Source organism: Falco peregrinus, chromosome 15 (assembly GCF_023634155.1).
Source record: "Falco peregrinus isolate bFalPer1 chromosome 15, bFalPer1.pri, whole genome shotgun sequence".
In the NCBI taxonomy this organism is placed as follows: domain Eukaryota; kingdom Metazoa; phylum Chordata; class Aves; order Falconiformes; family Falconidae; genus Falco; species Falco peregrinus.
In genome coordinates this window covers 4,757,329-4,778,172 of record NC_073735.1, presented here as the reverse complement: position 1 = coordinate 4,778,172, position 20,844 = coordinate 4,757,329, and the positions used below count along the sequence as shown (strand labels likewise).

Sequence of the window (20,844 nt, the reverse complement as noted above, 5' to 3'; positions counted from 1 at the left end):
TGGGGAGCAAACACCAGCCAGCTGCTTTTGCAGTTGCCTATTAGAAACTAACAATAGCCGAAACATAAAGAGATAGTTTGGGTTAGGGAACAGAACGTGGCACTGTAAAACAACCGATCGTATTCCACTCCTGTTCTGCCAAGGCTTCTCACTGTGCAAACTTGGAAAGCCACACGTGCCTCGGTTTCCCCGCCGGTGTACTATGGCTCACAACAACCTGTTGGACTGCGTGGCAGTTGCAAGGCCAAGTTAGCCTGCTGGCACAGACCTGTAAGATTTACTAGCAGGGAGGGCGACCTTAGTGCTTTTATTAATACCGAGACACTGACAAACAGCCCGGCTCCTGCACTGCAGGCATTTCCACTTGGAAGGTGACATACCCACGTGTCTTTCTGGTTAGTGCAGTTCCTCGATGCACGCTAATAACTGCCTTGATTTTGAATATGAAGAAACCCGTGGCAGCACTAGACTATCACGATTATTTTTACTTTCTGTGCTGCACGCTAAGAGCGTGATCCCAAAATCTCCTTTGGGCGCTAACGGTTTGCCTTTACGCATTTCTGTGTAACACCGTGAATACTCCATTGATAGTACCACAGCACATGAACAATCGCAGCATAAAACGCCGCTTTCTGGGTCGAACAGACCAGAGCCAAAGACTTCCAGGGTCTGACCTTCCACATATTTGCTCTACAGCTCCTCCTGCTCTGTATCACGTAAGATTTTCCAAACAGTTTTAGATTATCACCTGCCCTTCAAGTAAGTTCTTCAACAGTCTGGTTCTTTACTTTTCATGGGGGCAGCAGCTCTTAAAAATGGCTTTAGACACGGACTTGCGAACAGGAACACAGGTCGTGCAAACTGGCCAATGCATAATTAAACTGGTGTGTGCCCACATACACACATACGTGGACAGTCTTCCGGAACAGCTACAACATACGTTAAATACACCGCACAGTACAGATTACACAGGGTCTGCTGTGCCTCACAGACCAGGCTAGAGCACTTGGCTGCCTGTTTAATCAGAAAATACCAATGCCAAGTAAAGCTGTATTTAAAAGATGACCGAACTCCTCCCTGTATCCAACCCACTGCAAATTGAGTATTTAATTGAATCTTCTAAGCTTCACCCCACAAAACATTCTGCAAGTGTCTGAATGTATTCCTGATGCGCACACCCGCACAGACACCCGCATTACACTCTTCTGTGACAACAAGGGTCATAAGCTCCCTTAATTATTTACCTCAAAGGACAGTTCATCTGCTGCTTGAGCAATATATCTCTTAATAACGTGGGCAGCAGCAATAGCAGGAACGTTAATGGACGATTCCTCGTGGACTAGCAGGTGGTTCCCCTTGTTATCAATCTGAAATAAAGCACAGGAGAGCGTGAGGCAGCTGAGGACAAGTGAGGAGGCACGTTACTGGTGCTCGGACGTGGCAGAGACTTCAAGCTGATTCAGGGAGACAGGACGGGTTGGGGGCCCCGAGGAGAGCGGCACCGAGAGCTGGGCGCAGCGCACACAGAAATGAAGAACAATTCCTAAAAAGTGTTTCAGAAGGTCGTGTGTCCCCATCTGACTAATGAGGAAAATGCTGTATTTGTGCGTCTTTGCGTACAAGCAGTAGCATGACAGTGAATGTTTACGCCTCCCTTTAACACCCAGTTGTATTGTGCTTCCTGAAGTACTTTAAATGGTAATACAAAAGTGACTACAAAAATTCTCTACGAGGTGGAATTAACACTCAAGAAGAGTCACTGAGGTAAGGAGGAAATGCTGTTAAACCAAAACCAAGTGATACTTTTGATTTCCTCCCACCGTTTTATTTCTTTTCTGAAGAAAACGTGGCTCCCACCCCTTGCTGCAATCATCAGCCTGCTGTCAAAATTCCTGGATTTTTGTGCTCGTGTAAATTTTTCCAGGATTCTCAGTTAATGGGAAAGGTTCCTCTGTATTGCACTTGCAGTAGGTTTGCTGTAATCTCTAGGTCCACTTTATTGCTGTAAATTCTACAGCTGAATTTTTCTCTAGAGCTTCCTTCCTCCCTTCATGCTGAGAAGGTTTCCAAGATTTTTCTCATCCCAAAGGAGTTTGGGGTGAGGAGGATATCAGTGGGGAAAATTGCAGGAAAATGCACTCCATCCTTATCACAAGCATTTAAGAATGAATTGCAACAGTCTAATAATAGTTGTTTCTATTCCTGGTGTGCAGCAGTATCATCAGGCAATGGAAAGCCACACATATCTCTACCCAGACTAATCAGCAAGAGCCCCGCTGACACGGACAGGTGCCTTCATCACGTAGCCCCATTCTTCCCTGCACTCGCTGCCCAACAACATCTATTGTTTAAGATGGCAGAAGAGCATTACCAGAGAAACCAAAGCTGCAGCTGCAATTCACAACATTCACAATATACAAACCCTGCCGCCGCAAGCACAACGCAGGCTCTGTTGAGCTGTCTAGCCAACAGCGATGGCAAACAGGGACAGAGAATATTTACTGTTTCTGTGGCTACCACAAGGGAAAAAAAGAAAGGAAGAAAGAAAAAAAGAAGGGAAAGTAAAAAGGAAAAAAAAAAAGGGGGAAAAAGGGGGGGGGGAAGGGGGAAAAGGGGGGAAAAAGGGGGAGAAAAAGGGGGGGGGAAAGGGGAAAAGGGGGGAAAAGGGGGGAAAAAGGGGGGGAAGGGGGGAAAAGGGGGGAAAGGGGGGGAAAAGGGGGGAAAGGGGGGGAAAGGGGGGGAAAGGGGGGGAAAGGGGGGAAGGGGGGGAAAGGGGGGAAGGGGGGGAAGGGGGGGAAGGGGGGGAAGGGGGGAAGGGGGGAAGGGGGGAAGGGGGGAAGGGGGGAAGGGGGGGGGAAGGGGGGGAAGGGGGGGAAGGGGGGGAAGGGGGGGAAAAGGGGGGGGAAAGGGGAAAAAGGGGGAAAAAAGGGGAAAAAGGGGGAAAAAGGGGGAAAAAGGAGGGAAAAGGAGGGAAAAGGAGGGAAAAGGAGGGAAAAGGAGGGAAAAAGGGGAAACCAGGGGAAACCAGGGGGAAACCAGGGGGAAACCAGGGGGAAACCAGGGGGGAAATAGGAAAAAAAAAAGGAAGAAAAAAAAAAGGAGGGAAAAAAAAAGCAGGCAGGCAAACACCGTAACTGAGACAGCTCAAATAGTTTTAGAAACTCGCCACACTTGTGGTATTGCCTTGCCAAAAAGGAGCGTAAGAACGCGTGTCCTTTCTGCAACCCATCACTCAGACTTCAGCCACGCACCGGACTCTCCCAGGCGGCCCACGGACCCAGTCACTCCTTCGCTAAAACTGCTGCCACCTCCTCTTATTTGTGAACACCAGGAGGAAGATAGGCCTTTGGGTGACAAAATCCAAGCGAGAGAGGGGGGAAAGAAGCTCCTGTGTTCTTAACATTGGATCTGATTCTGTTTGTTCTGTACCATTTGTGACCACCTATATGCTGGTAACAGGGGAATACAGCTTTCAGGATAGCATGTCAGTGACACCAATAGGTCTGGAAGGATTATGCCTCTTTCTGGAAAGGCAAGAGAGCACATTCGTGGCTTGCTCTGCTGCCAAGGTCAGGAAACACGTCACAGTCTCAGCCTCATGCCGTACCTCCATCCACGTGAGAGCTGGCCCACAGTTTATCTTGTTGCCTGCGATGGCTGAGAGACGTGACAGGTAAGCCATCAGCATCTGGGTGACAAGCTGGAAAAGAAAGAAACAGACATTCAGTTTTTCTTTTAATACACCGTGGTTGGAGAGACTTCTGCAGACATGGAGAGACCATAAATTACCCGTTGCTATAGGTACGTGTTATAGAAATATACTCCCTTTTGCAAGGAAATCTGTCATTTGCAGAAGGGCAGCAAACTACAGTGTTAAAACGATTATACGCACACAAAAGAAGTGTGAAGAAGCAGCTCCTTGTGCAAGTAATAACGTTATTTTTATAAGATATGTAGATTTTCATTATTTCCCTTGACAAGATACCTTAAATCTACAGCCTTCCTCTCATCGCAGATTTCACATACAAACAAATCATTTCTGTTACGGCCATCAAACACATCTGAGAACTGTTTAGTGAAACAAAACGCTGGCTGTCATTTCCACCCGCTTGCAAACCCTTAAGAATGTGGCCACTCAGACCGACCCCTTCGTGAAAGAGTAATATTTCAAATAGTAGAAAAGGGTTTTGAAAATACACTTAGCAATAACTTGGTTTTATTGAAGAGAAGCTAGCGAGGTCTTCCCAAAGCTTCGCAGCCACAGTCACAAAGCAGTATTGTAGGCCAGAGGTCGCAGGACTGTTTAAAACATTGTTCTCCTCAAACATCTGTTCAAATGTGGTCAGTTCAAAATAAAAAATACAGTATGAGACACCAGACAGCTGCAGAATTACATTTCACAGAGCAGTCAACGTCTTTACATCTTCTGTGCTTACAGATATAATGCAGATTTTCAGGCTCAAGCTATAAAGTACATATTAAATAAGCTGTACAAATAAAGATGTAAAGGAGAGGAATGCCTAAAATATAATCTAAAGCAGGAATTCATTTTCCTGAATATTGCCGCATCTGCTGAATTTAAGAGACCAGAAACTTTAAATTCTCTTCAGAAATAGCCTGCATTAAACCAAAGCAACTAATAAATCAGATTCTCTGATGAACAATGGGGCCACGTGATCAGCTTCCTATAGTTGATGGCAAAAGCCCTGTAGACTTCGGTGGGGTACTGATTTCAACCATTGTGCGTTGCTCAAAAGCAATCGATCCTCGCCTGCTCAGCACCCAAAGGGCACAGATTCTGATTTATAGTCCCTGGATGGATTCTTCTTTGGCTGCTTGGAACGGCCTCAATTTCCTCATCACCCATTTCAGCTACACACCTCGTCGGCAGGCAGCATCAGCTTTCTGACACAGCACGTCAAGACTTTTCCCTACTTGTGCTTGATGGTAGGGGGCAAACATACAACTACAGGTCCCAGAGATAAGTGACCTGCGAAATGAAGCAACGGGCACCGTCCATCCCAGTGACACACAATCCTCCCGCAGACTGAGGCCAAACGGTTTTGTTATGCTCTACTGGCTCCAATATTATGTTGCCTCCCTCTGCACACCTCCTGAAACGATGCAGTCAAGATGCACCTGCTACGTTCCAGAAGATTCTTTTGGACAAGAGGCTGAAGGAATTCCACCTTCCCATATTCCAGGTGAAGACAGCAAGTCAAGAAAAGTATTTCTTACTCATTTAGGGAAAAAAAAAGCCCACTCTTTAAGCTTTTTAAAGACCATTTAAATAATGCACTAATGCCAATGCTCTTACAAACCAGCTTCGGTAATTTTCAATTAATAAATCTAAGTCTAATGTTGCAAATGATATTACTCTTGCAGTGCTGCAGCCTAGAACAGCACGATTGCCTAGGAATGTTAAGTTGCTAACATTCGGTCAGGAAATAGCCACATCATTGCAAAAGTTTCCAAAGATACAACACAACTCTTAGCTAAGGTACTAACGAGGACAGCTTTTTTTCTTGGAACTCTGAGCAACCATTCCACATTTAGCAGCACATTAATCCGTATGAACTTGCAGGGCATCTCCCTTTAGATCACTGAAATTAAGGGTAGAAAACACATGCTGATCTTATGACTAGTCATCAGTTTCCAAACGTAACCCAGGTCGCGTTAAAACTACTTTGCACAGACTTGAAAACATCTTCCAGCCCCTCGCTGGTGACGCTGCGGTACATGTTTGCAGGGCTGAGAATTTACCTCCGGACTGTCCTTCAGGGCATCGGAGCGGGGGAGCTCTGAGAGCTGGGAGAAGCGCCGGTCATAAATACATAGGTGAAGGTGTTTGTCGAGTACTCTGAAATCTTCATAACTCCGCTTCACGATCCAGCTCCTCCCCTGTGTAAACAGAGAGGAGAATCACACTGTTACAAGCTCCTCGCCAGTTTGGGTGAGATGGAAGAAAATGAAACTTTGTGCAGAAGATCTGGCCATCTTTCTTCTCCAAGCATCTGAAGGTATGATAGTACACCTTAGTAGTATTTTCATGTTTCATGAGCCATTCACGCTCAAACCAGCCGTTAGTGTTCCTCTTTTAATTATTTAACTGTGGGCTTGGATGTGGCCCAGCGTTCTGAGACCCATCCGAAGCTTTTAACTTCCACCTGCCTTGCAAGGATTTTGTAGCATTTTCATGCACAAGGTGTCTGCGCAAATGTAAATTACACAATGGTTGTATAAATAGTGTGAAATTAGATTCTACATAGATAAGACAAATATACAATCAGGGATCTGAAGGCAGAAGCTTGCAAAACTTCTGTCAGACGCCCCAGGCAAATCTCCAGCTGAATTAAAAAAACAATCTAAGATGAATAACACTAGCTGAAGATTTACTCCTGAGTGCGTATCATTTCCCCAATTAAAATACTGACAAGATACACAATGCTTCAGGGGACAGGGAAGGGACAAAGGCAGCACAGCATAATCGGCTTTGCGAAGCTTTTAATATCTAAGGACTACTTCTAAATTCTTCATGGCCTATTATGATCAATAAAAATTGTAATAATGCAGCAGTTTACAGGTCAAAGCGCTTCATGAACAGCCATCAATCCTCTCAACACTCCCATGCAGCCTCTAAAACGAGACTACTCCAGTTTTACAGATGTGGACACTGACCCAGTGACTGTGGACCCCCAGCAAAGCTTCCCCACCTTCTATTTCCAGTGCAAAGCGCTTTTTTTTCAGCCTTTGTTTCCTAAAATCAACAGCATGGCCGCGTTTAAGGAAAAAAAATCTCTGTCTGCGTTACAGACTCTGCTTCACACTCCGCATGCAGTCGTCTCCCTTGGGAAAGAAGGAGAAGAACAAGAAAGCAGCAGATGCCGGCAGCCCGGCCACGCCAGCGGTGCAAGGGCTCGGGGACGGCGGAGGCTGGGACTGCACTGCTCCAGGTTACGCGGCGCCTCGAAGGCAGGGCCAAGGATTACCAGTGCCAAAGGGATGCCTGGCGACTGGTACGGAAAGCAGGGAAGTACACGGTGTTAGAGGGGACACACCACCGGGGAAAGGAGCCCTAAGCGCGATCCCGGCTCGGCTGGACGTGGCTGTCAGAACCTCACCTGATGCCCTCTTCACCTGGGATACAAAAACCCATCGCCTGCTCCGACTTCCCAGACACAACTCTGCTATATTCGTTTGTTTCTTGAGAAATGTATAAGCATCGCTTTTTTATTACTATCCAAAGCCTGCAAGGCAATCGTAAATGTAAAATCTATAACCCAGCGTACTAGCTATTTTCTGTCAAATTTATTTAAGACAACTCCAGACCGTGCACTGTGCCCATAAACTCTGCTTTCACATCACAAGAAATCACCCGTATTTCACAAGCCTGCAAAGAGGGCATCTACACAGGACATAAGTGCTTTGTATTTTCCGTAAGTTATGTCAGTTTACTTTTCGTCTAAAGGAGAAAAACAAAACCAGGAGTGCGAGCCTAATTATCTTCAAAAAGATGACAGCCCTTCCAATGTCTCCATCTTTTGCAATTAATGGGGTTCTTGCTCTCTTTGACGAGTTGCTGGTATGACCTTCAGCTGCACAAGGTTTAGTCACCAACGTAAGAAACGACAGACTGAGAAATCTTTTACCTGCTTCTGCCCACTGCACTTAACAGGACATTTCAATACGCCACCCACGCGAGTAACAAACCTATTTGTTGTAAATCCTCCATTAATTCCATGATATTTTAATTTTAAATATGGGACTGTGGATTTGCAGTCTCTTTTTATCACGAATGAAGACAGTAAGAGTTGACTTTACAAGACAGGAATAGTCGGGGTCAGCAAACTCCTGGTCCATGTGACAGGGTGTGCAGGATCCGCGGCGGAATGGACGGACCCGTGCGGACAGCATCCTCCGCGCTTCTGATGACACACGTCCCACATGATCACAGGAATGAGAGATGCAAAAGCATCGCGGGGTACCCGTGGGGATGGGACTGCCCGATCTTCAGCCACGTTCCCAATGACTGTGCACATGGCGTGTTAGTACAGAACACAGTTTCAGCAACAATCATCCCAATTTCCACCTAGGAGAAAGTTACTCCGTTTCAGCAACAATCATCCCGATTTCCACCCAGGAGCAAGTTATTCCCACACTCTAAAATGTATTTCCTAAAACCCTACAGTTTTAATTTGGCCATACCTAAATTTAAAAAGCGTAAATGCTTTAGGTTGTTGTAGAAGTTGCGTTAAGCAAAGTTTTTGTGGATTTGCAGCCCGAGAGATGAATTTTTAAGCAAAACATGACAGCCATATTCACAAGGGGTGCGATTAACTTTGCAGGAAGGAATCACTGCAGCAATCTAGGAAGGAACTGGACAACGTTTAGTGCTTCCCCTCAGATATCCAGTACAAATCACAAGAAAGTCAAGCCTAAACTCTCGCTGCTGGCTTTCCAGCCTTGCATGGCCAAAGCAGCAGAAACAGTGGTCTCGTTCAATATCACACATACCACAATGTTTCACTACCTCAATACAAAAATTGTACATCTTGCTCCCATTTCCTGCGAATTCTGAAGTGCCAGAAGGGTTTTTCGAAAGGGTTCTTTTTTTTAATTTAGAGAGTTAACAAAACAGTAGAAACAAGTAAGCGACTGTTAAGTTGGTCTCGTGTTGTCAATTGTGTTTTACAGCAAAGCTAAAACATTACTGGTGTTCGGGACACATTATATCCATAAGGCAAAAATGCCTTCCCCACATTTTTAATGATTTCCATAAATTGTTGCTCAAATGAATTTTCAATCACCCTCTAATTTTCCAATTCAATAATTACTTTTCTATTCTTTAATTACTGATGGTCCTTATTTAGAGAAGCACGTACTTAAACCCCATAAATTTCAACAGGACATAAGAACAGAGGTGAAGTAAAGCACATAAATCAAGTGGTTTCCCAGATTCAGACCTTGAATTACAAATCCGGGTATGATAAATTTCATTAAAATAAGAAAATCAAGCCTCAAGTGAAGATTTCAAGAATACCTTAAAATAGCTTCACAATGTTTAAAAGGGAAAATCGACCACTGACTAAAAAAAATAAATAAAAATCCCTCTTGAACAAAATCAAAGTGTGTTTTTTAGATTTAATTTTACAGAAACATTCACAATGAAAAGCATCGTGACAATTAGCCACAAAATGGAAAACCTGGGTTTGTTCCTACTTTTACTACAGTTTGGTCTGTTCTCCCTTACTCTTGCATGCCGTGGAGGATTAAATGTATGATGAAAGACTGATGAGATTTCAGCACACTGCACAGAGCTGCCTTTTTTATTTCCCCACCAATTATTAAAGCAAGAACAAACGTCATGCTAAAAAAAAACCCAACCCCAAACTATTAGAGAGTACTGAATTGATAATTTAATTTCCACTGAGCCAGAGATTTGAACCTCCCATTAGTAAAAGCATTACACTGAGATCATAAAAAGCTACCCAGGCTTCACATGGCGTGAGACAAGATTCAGAGGGACAAGGCTTCAGAACCCCCTGCTCCACAGGCGGTATTTTTAGCTCTACTGGTCGAATGGCCAAAGGAGGATGACACGTAGCCGTAGCCAGGAGAAGTTTATGTCCCCCCCGAAGCACAGCTCGTCTGGGGATACTTGCAGCGAGCAGCGATACCGCTCCCTGCTCCCTTTCTTCCCAAGCCCAACACACAGTGTGACAGCTGCAGCTCAGGGACGGTTTGTTCCCTAAACGACAAAAAGATATTTCTTCTTGCAGCGCTGCTTGGCTACTGTTGGACTGGGAAAAGCAGATTTAAGAGGAGGGTATTTCAAAACAACCTTTGCGTTTTCATTCCCAGAGTTTAAAAAAACCAAACCCACCCTTGCTCCATCATTTAAACCATTCAACAAACCAGTACAAAAAATTTAGACATTTCTAAGAGGGGCTCCTGTAAGCTCAAGGCCAGTTCCACACAGGAGTGTTTTAATGTGGATTTAACTGGTTTCACTTGGGATCTGGCAAGAAGCAATTCTTCCCGCGTTGTATACTGAACGATCAACGGCTTACTCAGAGGCATCCAGCTAACACAAAAGAAGTTCGTCTGTTGTAAATGGATCGTATCGCAAATATTGACAAAACAGATATGCTGAAATTTTATAATAAAGGTTTACAGATCTCCTCTCCCAACTATGTAAGAAAAAGACCATGTTGAATCTGTCTACATCTGGGCAGACAGGAGTCCTTTTCGCCCACCAAAGCCTCTTCAAGACAGACAGGGTGCACAGCTTTCCTGTCCCACGGTCCGAGTATGTTTTCTCCATCGCACCTACAATTTATTTATTTTAAGCCAGGGATAGACCTTTCTTTTCTGGTTCAAATGCTTATTTCCTGAAAGAAATCACATGGATGCCTTCATGAACCTTACCAGTCCACATGGAGATCGAGACCAGAAAATGAGGTGAAAGTATATGGCAAAAGTCACTGCAGTTTGACCCTGTAGTAAGAAAACACCATGTATTAAATCGCTGGAAAAATGCCAGCATCCACCAGTAGAGTTTAACTCTGCCATGTGGGTGACTTTTACAGCTGTCTGGGTCTGGGGTTCTGTATGTTATTCCAGCGTGACCCTTCAGCCCTTTTTCTATTTCAAGTCACACTGGAAAATGGCTTCGAAATTTAGTCAAAACAGAAAACAAGGCTGATAAAATCCATCACTTGGTATTTACCCAGGAAGTGTTTTTAGCTGGTGCCGTAGGTGGCTTTATCTAAGCTGAAGTTTGTTTACCAAAATGTCCTGGATGATTTCATGACTTCTGGTGTATTATTATAACTTTAGGGAATTTATCAATCTCTAGAACTTAAAGGGAGTTTGCACTAAGGCAGCATAAAACTACTTTATATCTGAATGAAAGAAAGCGCATGCTCAGCAGCATAAGGCTTTCTGGCTAGCACATTTCCAGGTCTTGCCTTGAGGCCACCTCTCACTGCTCCTGGTAGTACCCGCCACCAGTTTACTCCTGCCGACCACAGCGCAGGGAGCGCTGGCATTATGGCTTGTCCTTAAGCTGGAAGACACTTGCATTAGCTCAACCCCACCGATGAACGCACAGATGTTACTCAGCAAACACAGCACTTGCTGGCAGGACCCTTCCAGCTGGCAGAGCTGGGCGGCGATGGGTGCTCAGCGCAGTAGTAGCTACACCAGGACGATGTCTGTCCACATCTGGAGTCGACCAGTCTATAGAAGACAGAGCATCAGCAGCTGGCAGTGCGATACCTGCCCTGCTGTCAGGCAGCTGCACGTACTTACCAGTAAAAAAAAATAAAATATGGGATTTTATTATTTTATTTTTATATATGTATTATTTTATTATTATATATTTATTTTATTATGTGGAGGGAGCTTTAAATAAGGTGAAAATGATGGAAATGCTAAAATTTCAGCATTCCACCTGGAATCACAGGGAATGGACGCGGGAGAGCCCAGCTATAGCAAGATGAAGGGAACATACGTACGGACAGAACACAAGGCAGAAGTCAGAGGAGAAAGTTTAGTGTACTTCTGTGGTGAATCCTTAACAGCTTCTTCCACAGAAGAAATTAATCTCTTTCAGCATTAATTATCAGTTTATTATCAATTAATTGCAATCAGCGGGGAAAAAACAGAGATTTTAATGGAAACCACTGTAGCTTTTCTCCCCTAAAAATTAGACTTCCTTGTGCTCCCTGATTGCAATTACAGATAGGAACACTAACAGCACACGTGGGAACACAAGCTGCCCCAAGACCCGGCCTGAAGGACAGCAGTATTATCCCTGCTTGTGCTGATCAGTTTTGGAAACTGCCGCCCACCAGGTACTCGCGGCTCGCTGGGTGCCAAGCTGAAATAAGCCACGACTGTCCCGTGGCTCCTCTGTCGCGCAGCAGAGCAGCTTTGCCAGAAGCGTTCAGCTACAAAAACCTCATGCGAACGTACGGTGTGCACGGCATTTGAGATCGTCACAACCATTTTTTCCTCCCACAAGAAAGCATATTTCTGAACAGCAGGCTGACAGACACCTAAGGAACTTGAAACAGGATTTACAACATTTAACATGTGAAAAAAGTCCCCTGCTCTCCCGACACGTTGTAATTTAAACAATTCAGTATCAATCATCTCTTTAGTCAAATTATACCGTAAGAGCAGCAGGTCAGAGACGCACGGGGTGAAGGGGAGGGCGGCCGCAGCATAGGGGGCTGCTTTTCTACACCTCAGAAAATTAAACTAACCCCACATGAGCTTACAGCCACAAAAGAAATACTTCAAAGCCACTAATAGACCAACCGCTAAGGAACAGGAACTAAAATTCTGCCGTCCTACAGGTAGCAAGGCAATGAGTGAATGCATATGTATTTACAAATTATTGTAAGGACATGGCACTGCTCAACACCCTCTTTACCCTGTGCCCCCAATGTGCTATAATCTGCTCAGCAACTTAACCACAGAGAAGAAACAATGTCTCATCAAAGTAAGCAAACACCACTATCCTTTAAAACAAACCCAACAAAAAAACCCTTTGAAAATTACTTGCCTGAGGTTAGTAAAGCAAAACAAAACAAGCTTCCAAAATTACTTGCCTGAGGTTAGCCACAGCAACAGTAGCTTAGGCCGATATAGATCACAATTTTCTTAAGTCTGGTTTCTTGGGCACATCACTGAAAGCAAACGGCTGAATTTTTCCTTTAAATAATTGTTTTTTATGCAACCAAAGCACAGAAGCAAGTTTTTGTTAAAACTAACGGCCAGGGAGAAACGATTTTGTAGGTCCAAACCCAAGAAGCTTTGAAGAAACAACCCATAACCCCAGTTCGGCTGCTATGCAACAGAACAGGCATCTACTGTATCATTTACAAAATAACAGAAACTTAGACGCATGGAAATAATTAAACCCATGCTGTATCTGAGGCTGCTTCCATTACAAACCCAAGATGTATCATGACACCCTGGAACGAAGCAAAAGATGTTAACGGTGTTTGGGAAGTATCACTAAGATGATAAGAAACGCGCTGCTGCGCCGGGGCAGTGGTCCACCCCCCCCACCCCGTACTCCGTCTTCGAGAGCCACAGGGAAGGATGCTCTTCTCCAAGGGTATATAAGAGCCTGGCTGCTCCTGCGGTCCATTCCCCTCCCATCCCCCCCAGATTCACCAGGGATGTCTGAGGGAACCTCCCTGCCTACTCCTACTCCTTTGAGTAGGGTTAGAGAGAGAAAATACACAAACAAGTCAAGGAAAAAGGCACCAAGCAGGTATGTTAAAGATGCAGCTGACCAAAACTCAGGGGAAGGGGTTAGAAGGGTGAAACTTTATTTAGAAAGCACAAGAACCAGGAGCAGCTTTGGAGGAGTTTCGTTAACGGAGCTGCAGCTGTAGCCAAAATGGGAAAATCTCTGCTTTTTTGGCAGCTGCACGCATCAGTTTTAAGAAGAAACAGTGAAAAGCCGTGCCAAGACCCAGCAGATGAAACATTTAAGATAGGCCATATTTAATACCTAATATCCCTAATGGGGTCTTTTAAAAAGGTAAACCACTAAGTTTGAAAGAAATACAGTCTTCTCAAACCACAGACCAGTTTAAAAAGGCATCATTAGAAAAACAGAGAGTCAGTTCTTATCTGTCAAAGCCTGAGCCCTTGATTGCAAACTTGCTCCACAGTCTCTAACGATATCAGTTTGCAATTATGCTTAATGTCTCCATCCCACAGCCTGTCTGCACGTTCGCAGCTTTTGAAGTTTGGAGGCTACCAGCCCCTGCCAAGGACGTGGAGAGCTCAGGAATTCGCAGCAGGTCCATGATGAACTGATTCTGAGTGGTTTCACACTTCGAGTGTAAATCTTGCTCAACCGGTTGGGACCTCGGCGTTCGCCAAACTGGGTCAGTTTGTCACGGGTTACACAACACCTAGTGACAAGAAACACCTGCTCAACAGTTTTTAACAAACTTGGGGCACAAACCTGCTCTGTAACTCTAGGAACGAATACAAAGATTTAAGGAACAAGCTCAATTCATGTTCCCCCTTAAGAATTCTGCCTCCAATTCCTCTAAAACAAAACTTATTTTTCATTTAACATACAGTCAGCTATGAACCCAGCTGGGCAAAGCACCTCTAGTTATTGAGGAAGGCAACGGCATTTTAACACTTCAGTGGTTTTATTACCAGAACAACTCAAATACCCATTTTCCTTAGAATATCAGAGTTTAACTAAACATGGTGCCCTCAGTGTAACCGATAGGACAGAACTTTTGAAAACGTTCTGGTTGCCTATTTGGTCACTTTGCTCCGTGACAGTAAACATTTGCCACAGACAATGAAAACGATCCACGCCTGCCTTACTGCTAAAGCACCTTTACACACATGCTACATATTTTGATGTGGTTCCTGTGCCTTGAGAGTGCCTTCTTGAAAATAATTCTTTACTAAACTGCTTGTCCTACACCTTACGTCCAATGAATCTGTTGTTCAGAAATGCAGATGCTCTTCCAAGGCCTCTGAACTTAATCTTCATGCAAGTTGTGCAGGTTGGAGGCATCATAACTGCGCATCCTGTCCTTCTCCTGATGCTCGCGTAGCCACCTAACATCTAACATTACCTGTTGATCAAAGTAACTTTGCAGCCTGCAGAGGATGATACTGGATGAAACTGCTTCAGACTATCTGTCCCAAAGGGCAGCCAACCTTCCTGTAATATTGCTATTAAAAATGCACGCATGCTAAACTGCTCCATAAAGACTAAACATCAAGGCAGCTAAGAAAAACAGGAACATCCATCACAATCCTCCTCTTACTTTGGATGTGAACCAAGCCCAGCTCTTGGAGAAGTTGTAAAACAAGTAAAATTGCAGACAGACTGCTCCTCTGCAATGCATTTACACTTGCCTAGTTATGGGGCAGGATTCAGTGTCTCTTCAGAGTAAAGCCAACTGTCCTCTTCAATTTGTGGCCGGGCCCAGCCTCGTCTACAAAGCACCACATGACAATCAGAAGCCCTGCCAAAATGCATCACTTAAAGAAAGAAACCATAATCGCTATCCTGTCCTCTTAGATTTCAACAGTGATTTTCACTTTTGCTTCAGAGCTAAGTAGAATGCAATTTGGATACAAGAAGATTGATCTCTCTAATTCAGAGCTTGCTTGCTGAAGGCAAAATGCCCAAAGGACACAACATTAACAAACTACCATATAATTGTAAAAGCTTCTGTTGCTTTAAAAAAAAATAAATTATGGCAGCACATTCATGTGATACTGCATTTTATGCTGAGAAATAATTTTCCTTCTTGCTCATCATCCCTTCCTAGAGCATTCACTTCAGCTGGTGGGTTTCCATCACAGAAAACCATCTGAAGAGCACGTGAACGCAGCTGCTGCCGTATATCCCTCGCTGTTCCCTTCCACAAATAATAGCACGGCAGCTTGGTCCAGTGCAAGCCTGCCGACCTGCGAGGCTGCTGCCATGTGTGATCATTTTCAGATACTCCCTTCCCTCAAATAAATTCACCAGACCATTTCTCTCCTAGAGCTGAAGCTGTTAACGCGGAGCACAGGAAGCCTCTGTCTTCGGTATCCTGACAGCTTCAAATGCACCTACATTTGCACCTGCTGAAGGAATGTGCTTTTAGCACAAACAGTTCCATGACGGTATTTATCTCTGCAGTCTCGTTCAATAAATAAATCATTGTATGCAAAATCCAGGTGCAGCTAGAACCCTATTATTGCATCTCAAGCATCCAGAGTCATGAACAAGAAAGAACGATGATGACCCCGTTTCCCTCGCAGTACCTGATTATTAAATAGAGAAAAAACCCAGAGCGTGCCATGAACAGAGAAATTAAATACCAAAGGACTACAGTCATTTTTCATCTCGTTAGCAGTGGATAGCTTTACACACAAGAGTACAGAATCTCCTCCACGGCTGGGAACGAAGGACGAGTCCCATCAGCAGAGCAACGAACCTCCAGAGCCCTGCTGGCACACAGCTGCTGCTGTAGGTCAGTGCGATGCTGCTCCCAAACGCCTAACAGCCTCCTGTGCAGCACAGGAGACCACAGCTAACTCGGGCATTTCCATTCCAGAGTCCCAAAGAGCACAAACATACTGCAAATGGCCAAAGCAAGCAAATGGCATAACGCTTGGAAGTCTTGCTGCTGGTGCGTCTCCTCGATCCCAATGCAGAACATCCTGCCGCCCGCCCGGCCGCTTTGGAATAAAAGGCAGCAAAGATAATGGGACAAAAAAAAAATCCTCTTTACCTCAAAACTGCTACTTCTATTGTTACCTGTCTAAAGCGCTCGTGTGAATTAATGGTCACAGAGCTCCATAAAAATCCCATGATGAGCAGAGGGTATGGCGCAATATGTTTTTAAAGCCGGCAAAGGACACAGCATACCGCAGCGGTAATCCTGTCTGATGTCAGTGCTGCCCTACCCAAATCGGAGTTCTGCGGCAAAACTCCAAAAAACAGTCAGTCATATCCTTGCCTTTAATGATTATTATCCCAATTACTGAATGAATTTATCCTTCGGTATTATCATAACAGCTACAGCATAATGGATGTTAATGATGAAGTTCTTAAAGGCTTCCAATGCAATTCAATACCTTCTCTCTCTTCCCCACGGATGCTAGTTTACTTTCAAAAAGCCTGGAACAGACCCAAGTATTTCAACGACGCTGCACCTTGGCAGCGCTCTGGCATCGCCCCAGCTTTGAACACAGCCCAACAGCACTTTGCAGGCTGCTTGCCAGCTTCAGACATTCTTTATTAATCCACGTTACTATTGTCACTTCATTTTTATTTACCGCTGTTGCGAGCAGGAGGCATGTAGCGTATGACCCAAGATCAACCACTTGAGCACAGAACATCAAGTGATGGATTAGCATTGTGGAAACCAGGGGTTTAGTTGCTTTCTTTTTGACTAACGTAAACCAGCCCTCCTCATCCGAGAAAGGCTTCTGACAGAGGTTTCAACATTTGTGGACATCTGGAAGGACAGGCTAAAATATTCAATCCATAAAGGCCTACGGTCAGGTTTTTAAAAGTTTTGGGGGATTTACAAGTAAATACAGGTATCACAACTGGGATTTTCAAACACTTGCAAGCACGTGAGGTACCTAACTCTCACCGGCAAACCTGTCAGTGGAAGTTACATTTCTCTAGGCATTTTGCTGCAGTCTACTTCAGGCAAGTGGTACCCAGTGTCAGACAAGAAGCTGGGGGTAAAGGCCATGACAGTGACCCAAATTTTAATGCATTTTCAACCAGAGCAACTTCCCTGAGCCCCTGTGAGCAGACAAAGCTTCAGGACATGCGGAGGGTCCCCTACTCGCAGTCGGTACAAAGTAGCTCGGGCACTGTGAAACCAGAGTGCGCCCTTGCAGTTCAGTGCACGTTCATCTTACACCTCCTTCAGTTTAGCCGTGCCACCGCTGAAGTATTCCACCACCCATGGGATGGGTTTGGTTGTCATTCCTGGTTGGACTCGCCCAGCAGCTACAGGGACACTAGACCTCGGGTGGGAGAGGTGGGTGAGAACGCATCAGTAGGGGCAGGAGACTGCAACAGGCATAACGTGAAAGGTTACCGTAAGGTACTATTCCGTAAAGGGACACAATAACTGCTTTAGTTTAGCAAAATCTCCTTTCAGCAAGCAGAAAATTCTATATTAAGAAAGGAGAAGCAGGTTAACACATATTCCAAAAACAGATTTTGTATTGGGTAGGATCCAGCTTGGATGCTCCACACAGATCTATCCCATTAACGATGACGAGACCAGATTTTCTCTCGGGTTGGTTTGGTTTTTTTGCCCTTTTTTTTTTTAATAAGTATACAAAACACACACAAGTATTCATGTGTGTGTTAGAAGCTGTCCCTTAGATTCATCTGTTTAAAGAACTAGTTTTTCACAGGAGGAATGTAGTAGCACTTACTCAGTAACGGTTCAGGTGTTTGAGCTTCAATCACACAGGATGAAACTATAAATATATTGAAGAACAAGTTGCTCTTGTATTTGTCTTAATATATTGAGACAAAACCCAATCGTCTAAAAAGTTTTCGAATGTTTGACTGAAAAAGTCCTACTGCAAGCGATTTGTGGGTTTTAGTACGGACTATCACAGGCAGGCAGAACCAGCAAACCATACTTCAGCCGTTAGCAGCCTAAATAAGACATTTGCTTCTGTGAAAACACATTCCACTCTCCTCTCCACACAAACCACCCAGGATGGGGAGTCCTGTCTGTTCTTCCTCCTTGGATCCCATTTTTTCCTGGCATTCTCTCCGTTGCCCTTGAAGCGCTTATTATTGCAACCACGGTTCCAGCCATGGAACACTGGATGGGGTTGCCTTCAGAGTTTTGCAAATACTGTTCTTCAAACAGAAGACACCCAGCTTGAATCTCCTGCAAGGCAGAGCTGGGAGATACAGGCAGCACATATATTTGCGTAAATGCCTTCATCTAGTACATCAGAGACCTTATTCTATCAATCAAAATGAGCACAGCACAGACAGCAACGTCTGCCTCGGACAAAAAACAGGAACAGGGCAAAGCCCTGTGCATCCTGTGCAACAAAGGCACATGGCTCAGCTTACTGCCAGCGCGGGCTCTGCAAATGTGAGCAGAAAAATGGAGAAAACCCATGCTTGGACCACAAGAGCTTCCTGCTTTGAGAACAGCCTTAGAAATCCACCGAAGCTGGAGGAGAAAGAGGCTTCCTTTGCAGGGTGCTGGCATTATCCCACGAAAAGCTGGGAACAGAGGAGGTAGTGTGGCTCGCTTCTAAGATCACAACAGTCAGTCTGTGCTTACGGGTCTATCAGGAGATCCAGTCCTAAGATTTTTTCACATATCACTCCTGCTTGCATAGACTGACATTTCTGCTTTCTAGTGCCTGTCATTTTTGTTTCAACAATCCACCTGTGACAACGAAAATGAACGACAAAACCCACACGAGACGGCTAGAGTTTAAGGCCTCCCTTAGAACTTGAACATTTTCACAACTAGTCTCTTGTTCTCTCCTTGCCATTCAAAATGTCACCAAAAAAACGATGTTTGAAGTGTTGAAATACTGCGAACCTCATGTTGTAATTAATACTGCATGCTTTTTATTTTCCTTTCATTTTTCACAACAAAAGCCTAGATTGGCCATTCTTTTATGCTGTAGTATCTCAATATGTATGCGGGCAGTTGCTGTTGTAATGTCACACAAACACACCCCAAAACATTAAAAAGGTTTTTATTAAAAAGGCTATTTTCAGCCTGCTTTACGACTCAACAAAAGGTGCTGGATGGATTAGCCTGTTTCAGGCTTTTTGCAGGCTCTTTTGTTGATTTATTCTCAACACACACAGCAACCCCTTTTAAATGCGTTGCAGACCTTGTAAATTCTTTGCTTATCCCTGTGGAAGTGAGCAAGGATTGCAAACGCTGTCAACGGACCTTCACAGCCTACAGGTACAGCATCAACTCATAAAGGTCTCAGACATTCCCTGCGGTCTTTAAGGACCACGGTTATTGGAAAGGCTTGCAATTTCTGTCCACAGAGTTCAGAAGGTTCACAGGTAAAGACCCCACACCACCCCTCCCAGGATTTTATCCTCCTCTGCTTTCTATACCAAAACCAGACTCTAACACACTTTACGAGACATTTTCTCCCAAGCAAAAATGCACGTGACATACTGTCTGCACTGAGTGCAAACTCAAAACATCATTTCTTTTCCCAAAAATCTTTTCTTAGATTCCCACCATTTGTAGATTGTTTTAAAAAGTCTTCTTTCCTTTCACCCTTCCATCCCTACTTTTATCATAAAAAGGGATTTTGTTTACATTTAATAATAGAATAGCAATCTTTCATGTCTTCACATGTCCTGAAAGCAATCTTCTAGAAATGAGAGAAAGTTCAACAGTGCAATCTTACTTGGAAAAAAGGAAAATCCACCTACATTGCTGTTAAAAAACTAAGCAAACCAAATCCCGCTATCATGAGCTCTTTCCAGTAAGATTTAAAACCCTACCTTTGCCATTTGCTAGTTCTCATGTTTAAATTTGTGCAAAGAAATCAAAAGAAGATTCCTATCTTTACACTTTTCTGAAACACTTGGAACAGTTCTCTCTACATTCCCACTTCTTCTTAAGAGCTAATAAACTGGATTAATTTTTTGAGGTCTCTAAGTAGAAGAAAAGCTGAATAGAGACTTTAAAAAAACCCCTCTGAACCTCACACAAAGCTTGTGTTTCCCAAGCTGACTTGCAGCTGAAATGTGTCACACATACAACTCCAAAGAAAATTTTTTCCAAACCTTATCTGGGAAGGTTTTGCAAGACAGGCATCAAACAATAATTCTCTTTACACCACTAAAATTATACTTACAGATGGGAAAGAGTGGGATAGAATTTCCTTAGTGTAAATGCCGAACTGCAGCTTGCCAAACACAGCTAAGACTGAGCTGGATGTTTTAAAAGTCTAATGTTCAAAAGCTTTGGTTTGTTGTCTGCTACAGAGTGAAATGACAAAATAAATGTCTTTTTATGGACCACACAACACACAGATTGTATCTGCACAGGCCAAACTGGGCAAGGCACAGCAACATGATGCATTCAACCCCAAAGCAAGGGTTTTTAGCTTCTTTCTCTAAGGTCTGTAATCCAAAATTGCCAGGATGGCCAAATGCCCTTGCTCTTCCTCATGCTATCTGGTTTTGCAACAAATCACAAATTGCTGAAAGCTTTTAAATTTATATGGGTTTAGCTTTTAATTAATTGAATTTGTTTTCTCTGTGTCCATCTGAGAAATCAAGATTTTTGCAAGTTG

The 20,844-nt window shown here is 44.0% G+C and overlaps 1 protein-coding gene across 1 annotated transcript in view; it reads right to left on the bottom strand.

The window, feature by feature from the left end:
* Positions 1-20,844, bottom strand: part of ARHGAP32 (Rho GTPase activating protein 32) — a 185,765-nt gene that overhangs the window by 75,460 nt on the left and 89,461 nt on the right. The window contains 3 exon segments of the mRNA XM_013298904.3: positions 1,245-1,367; positions 3,608-3,700; positions 5,764-5,901. Coding sequence (XP_013154358.3) covers positions 1,245-1,367; positions 3,608-3,700; positions 5,764-5,901 — 354 coding nt within the window.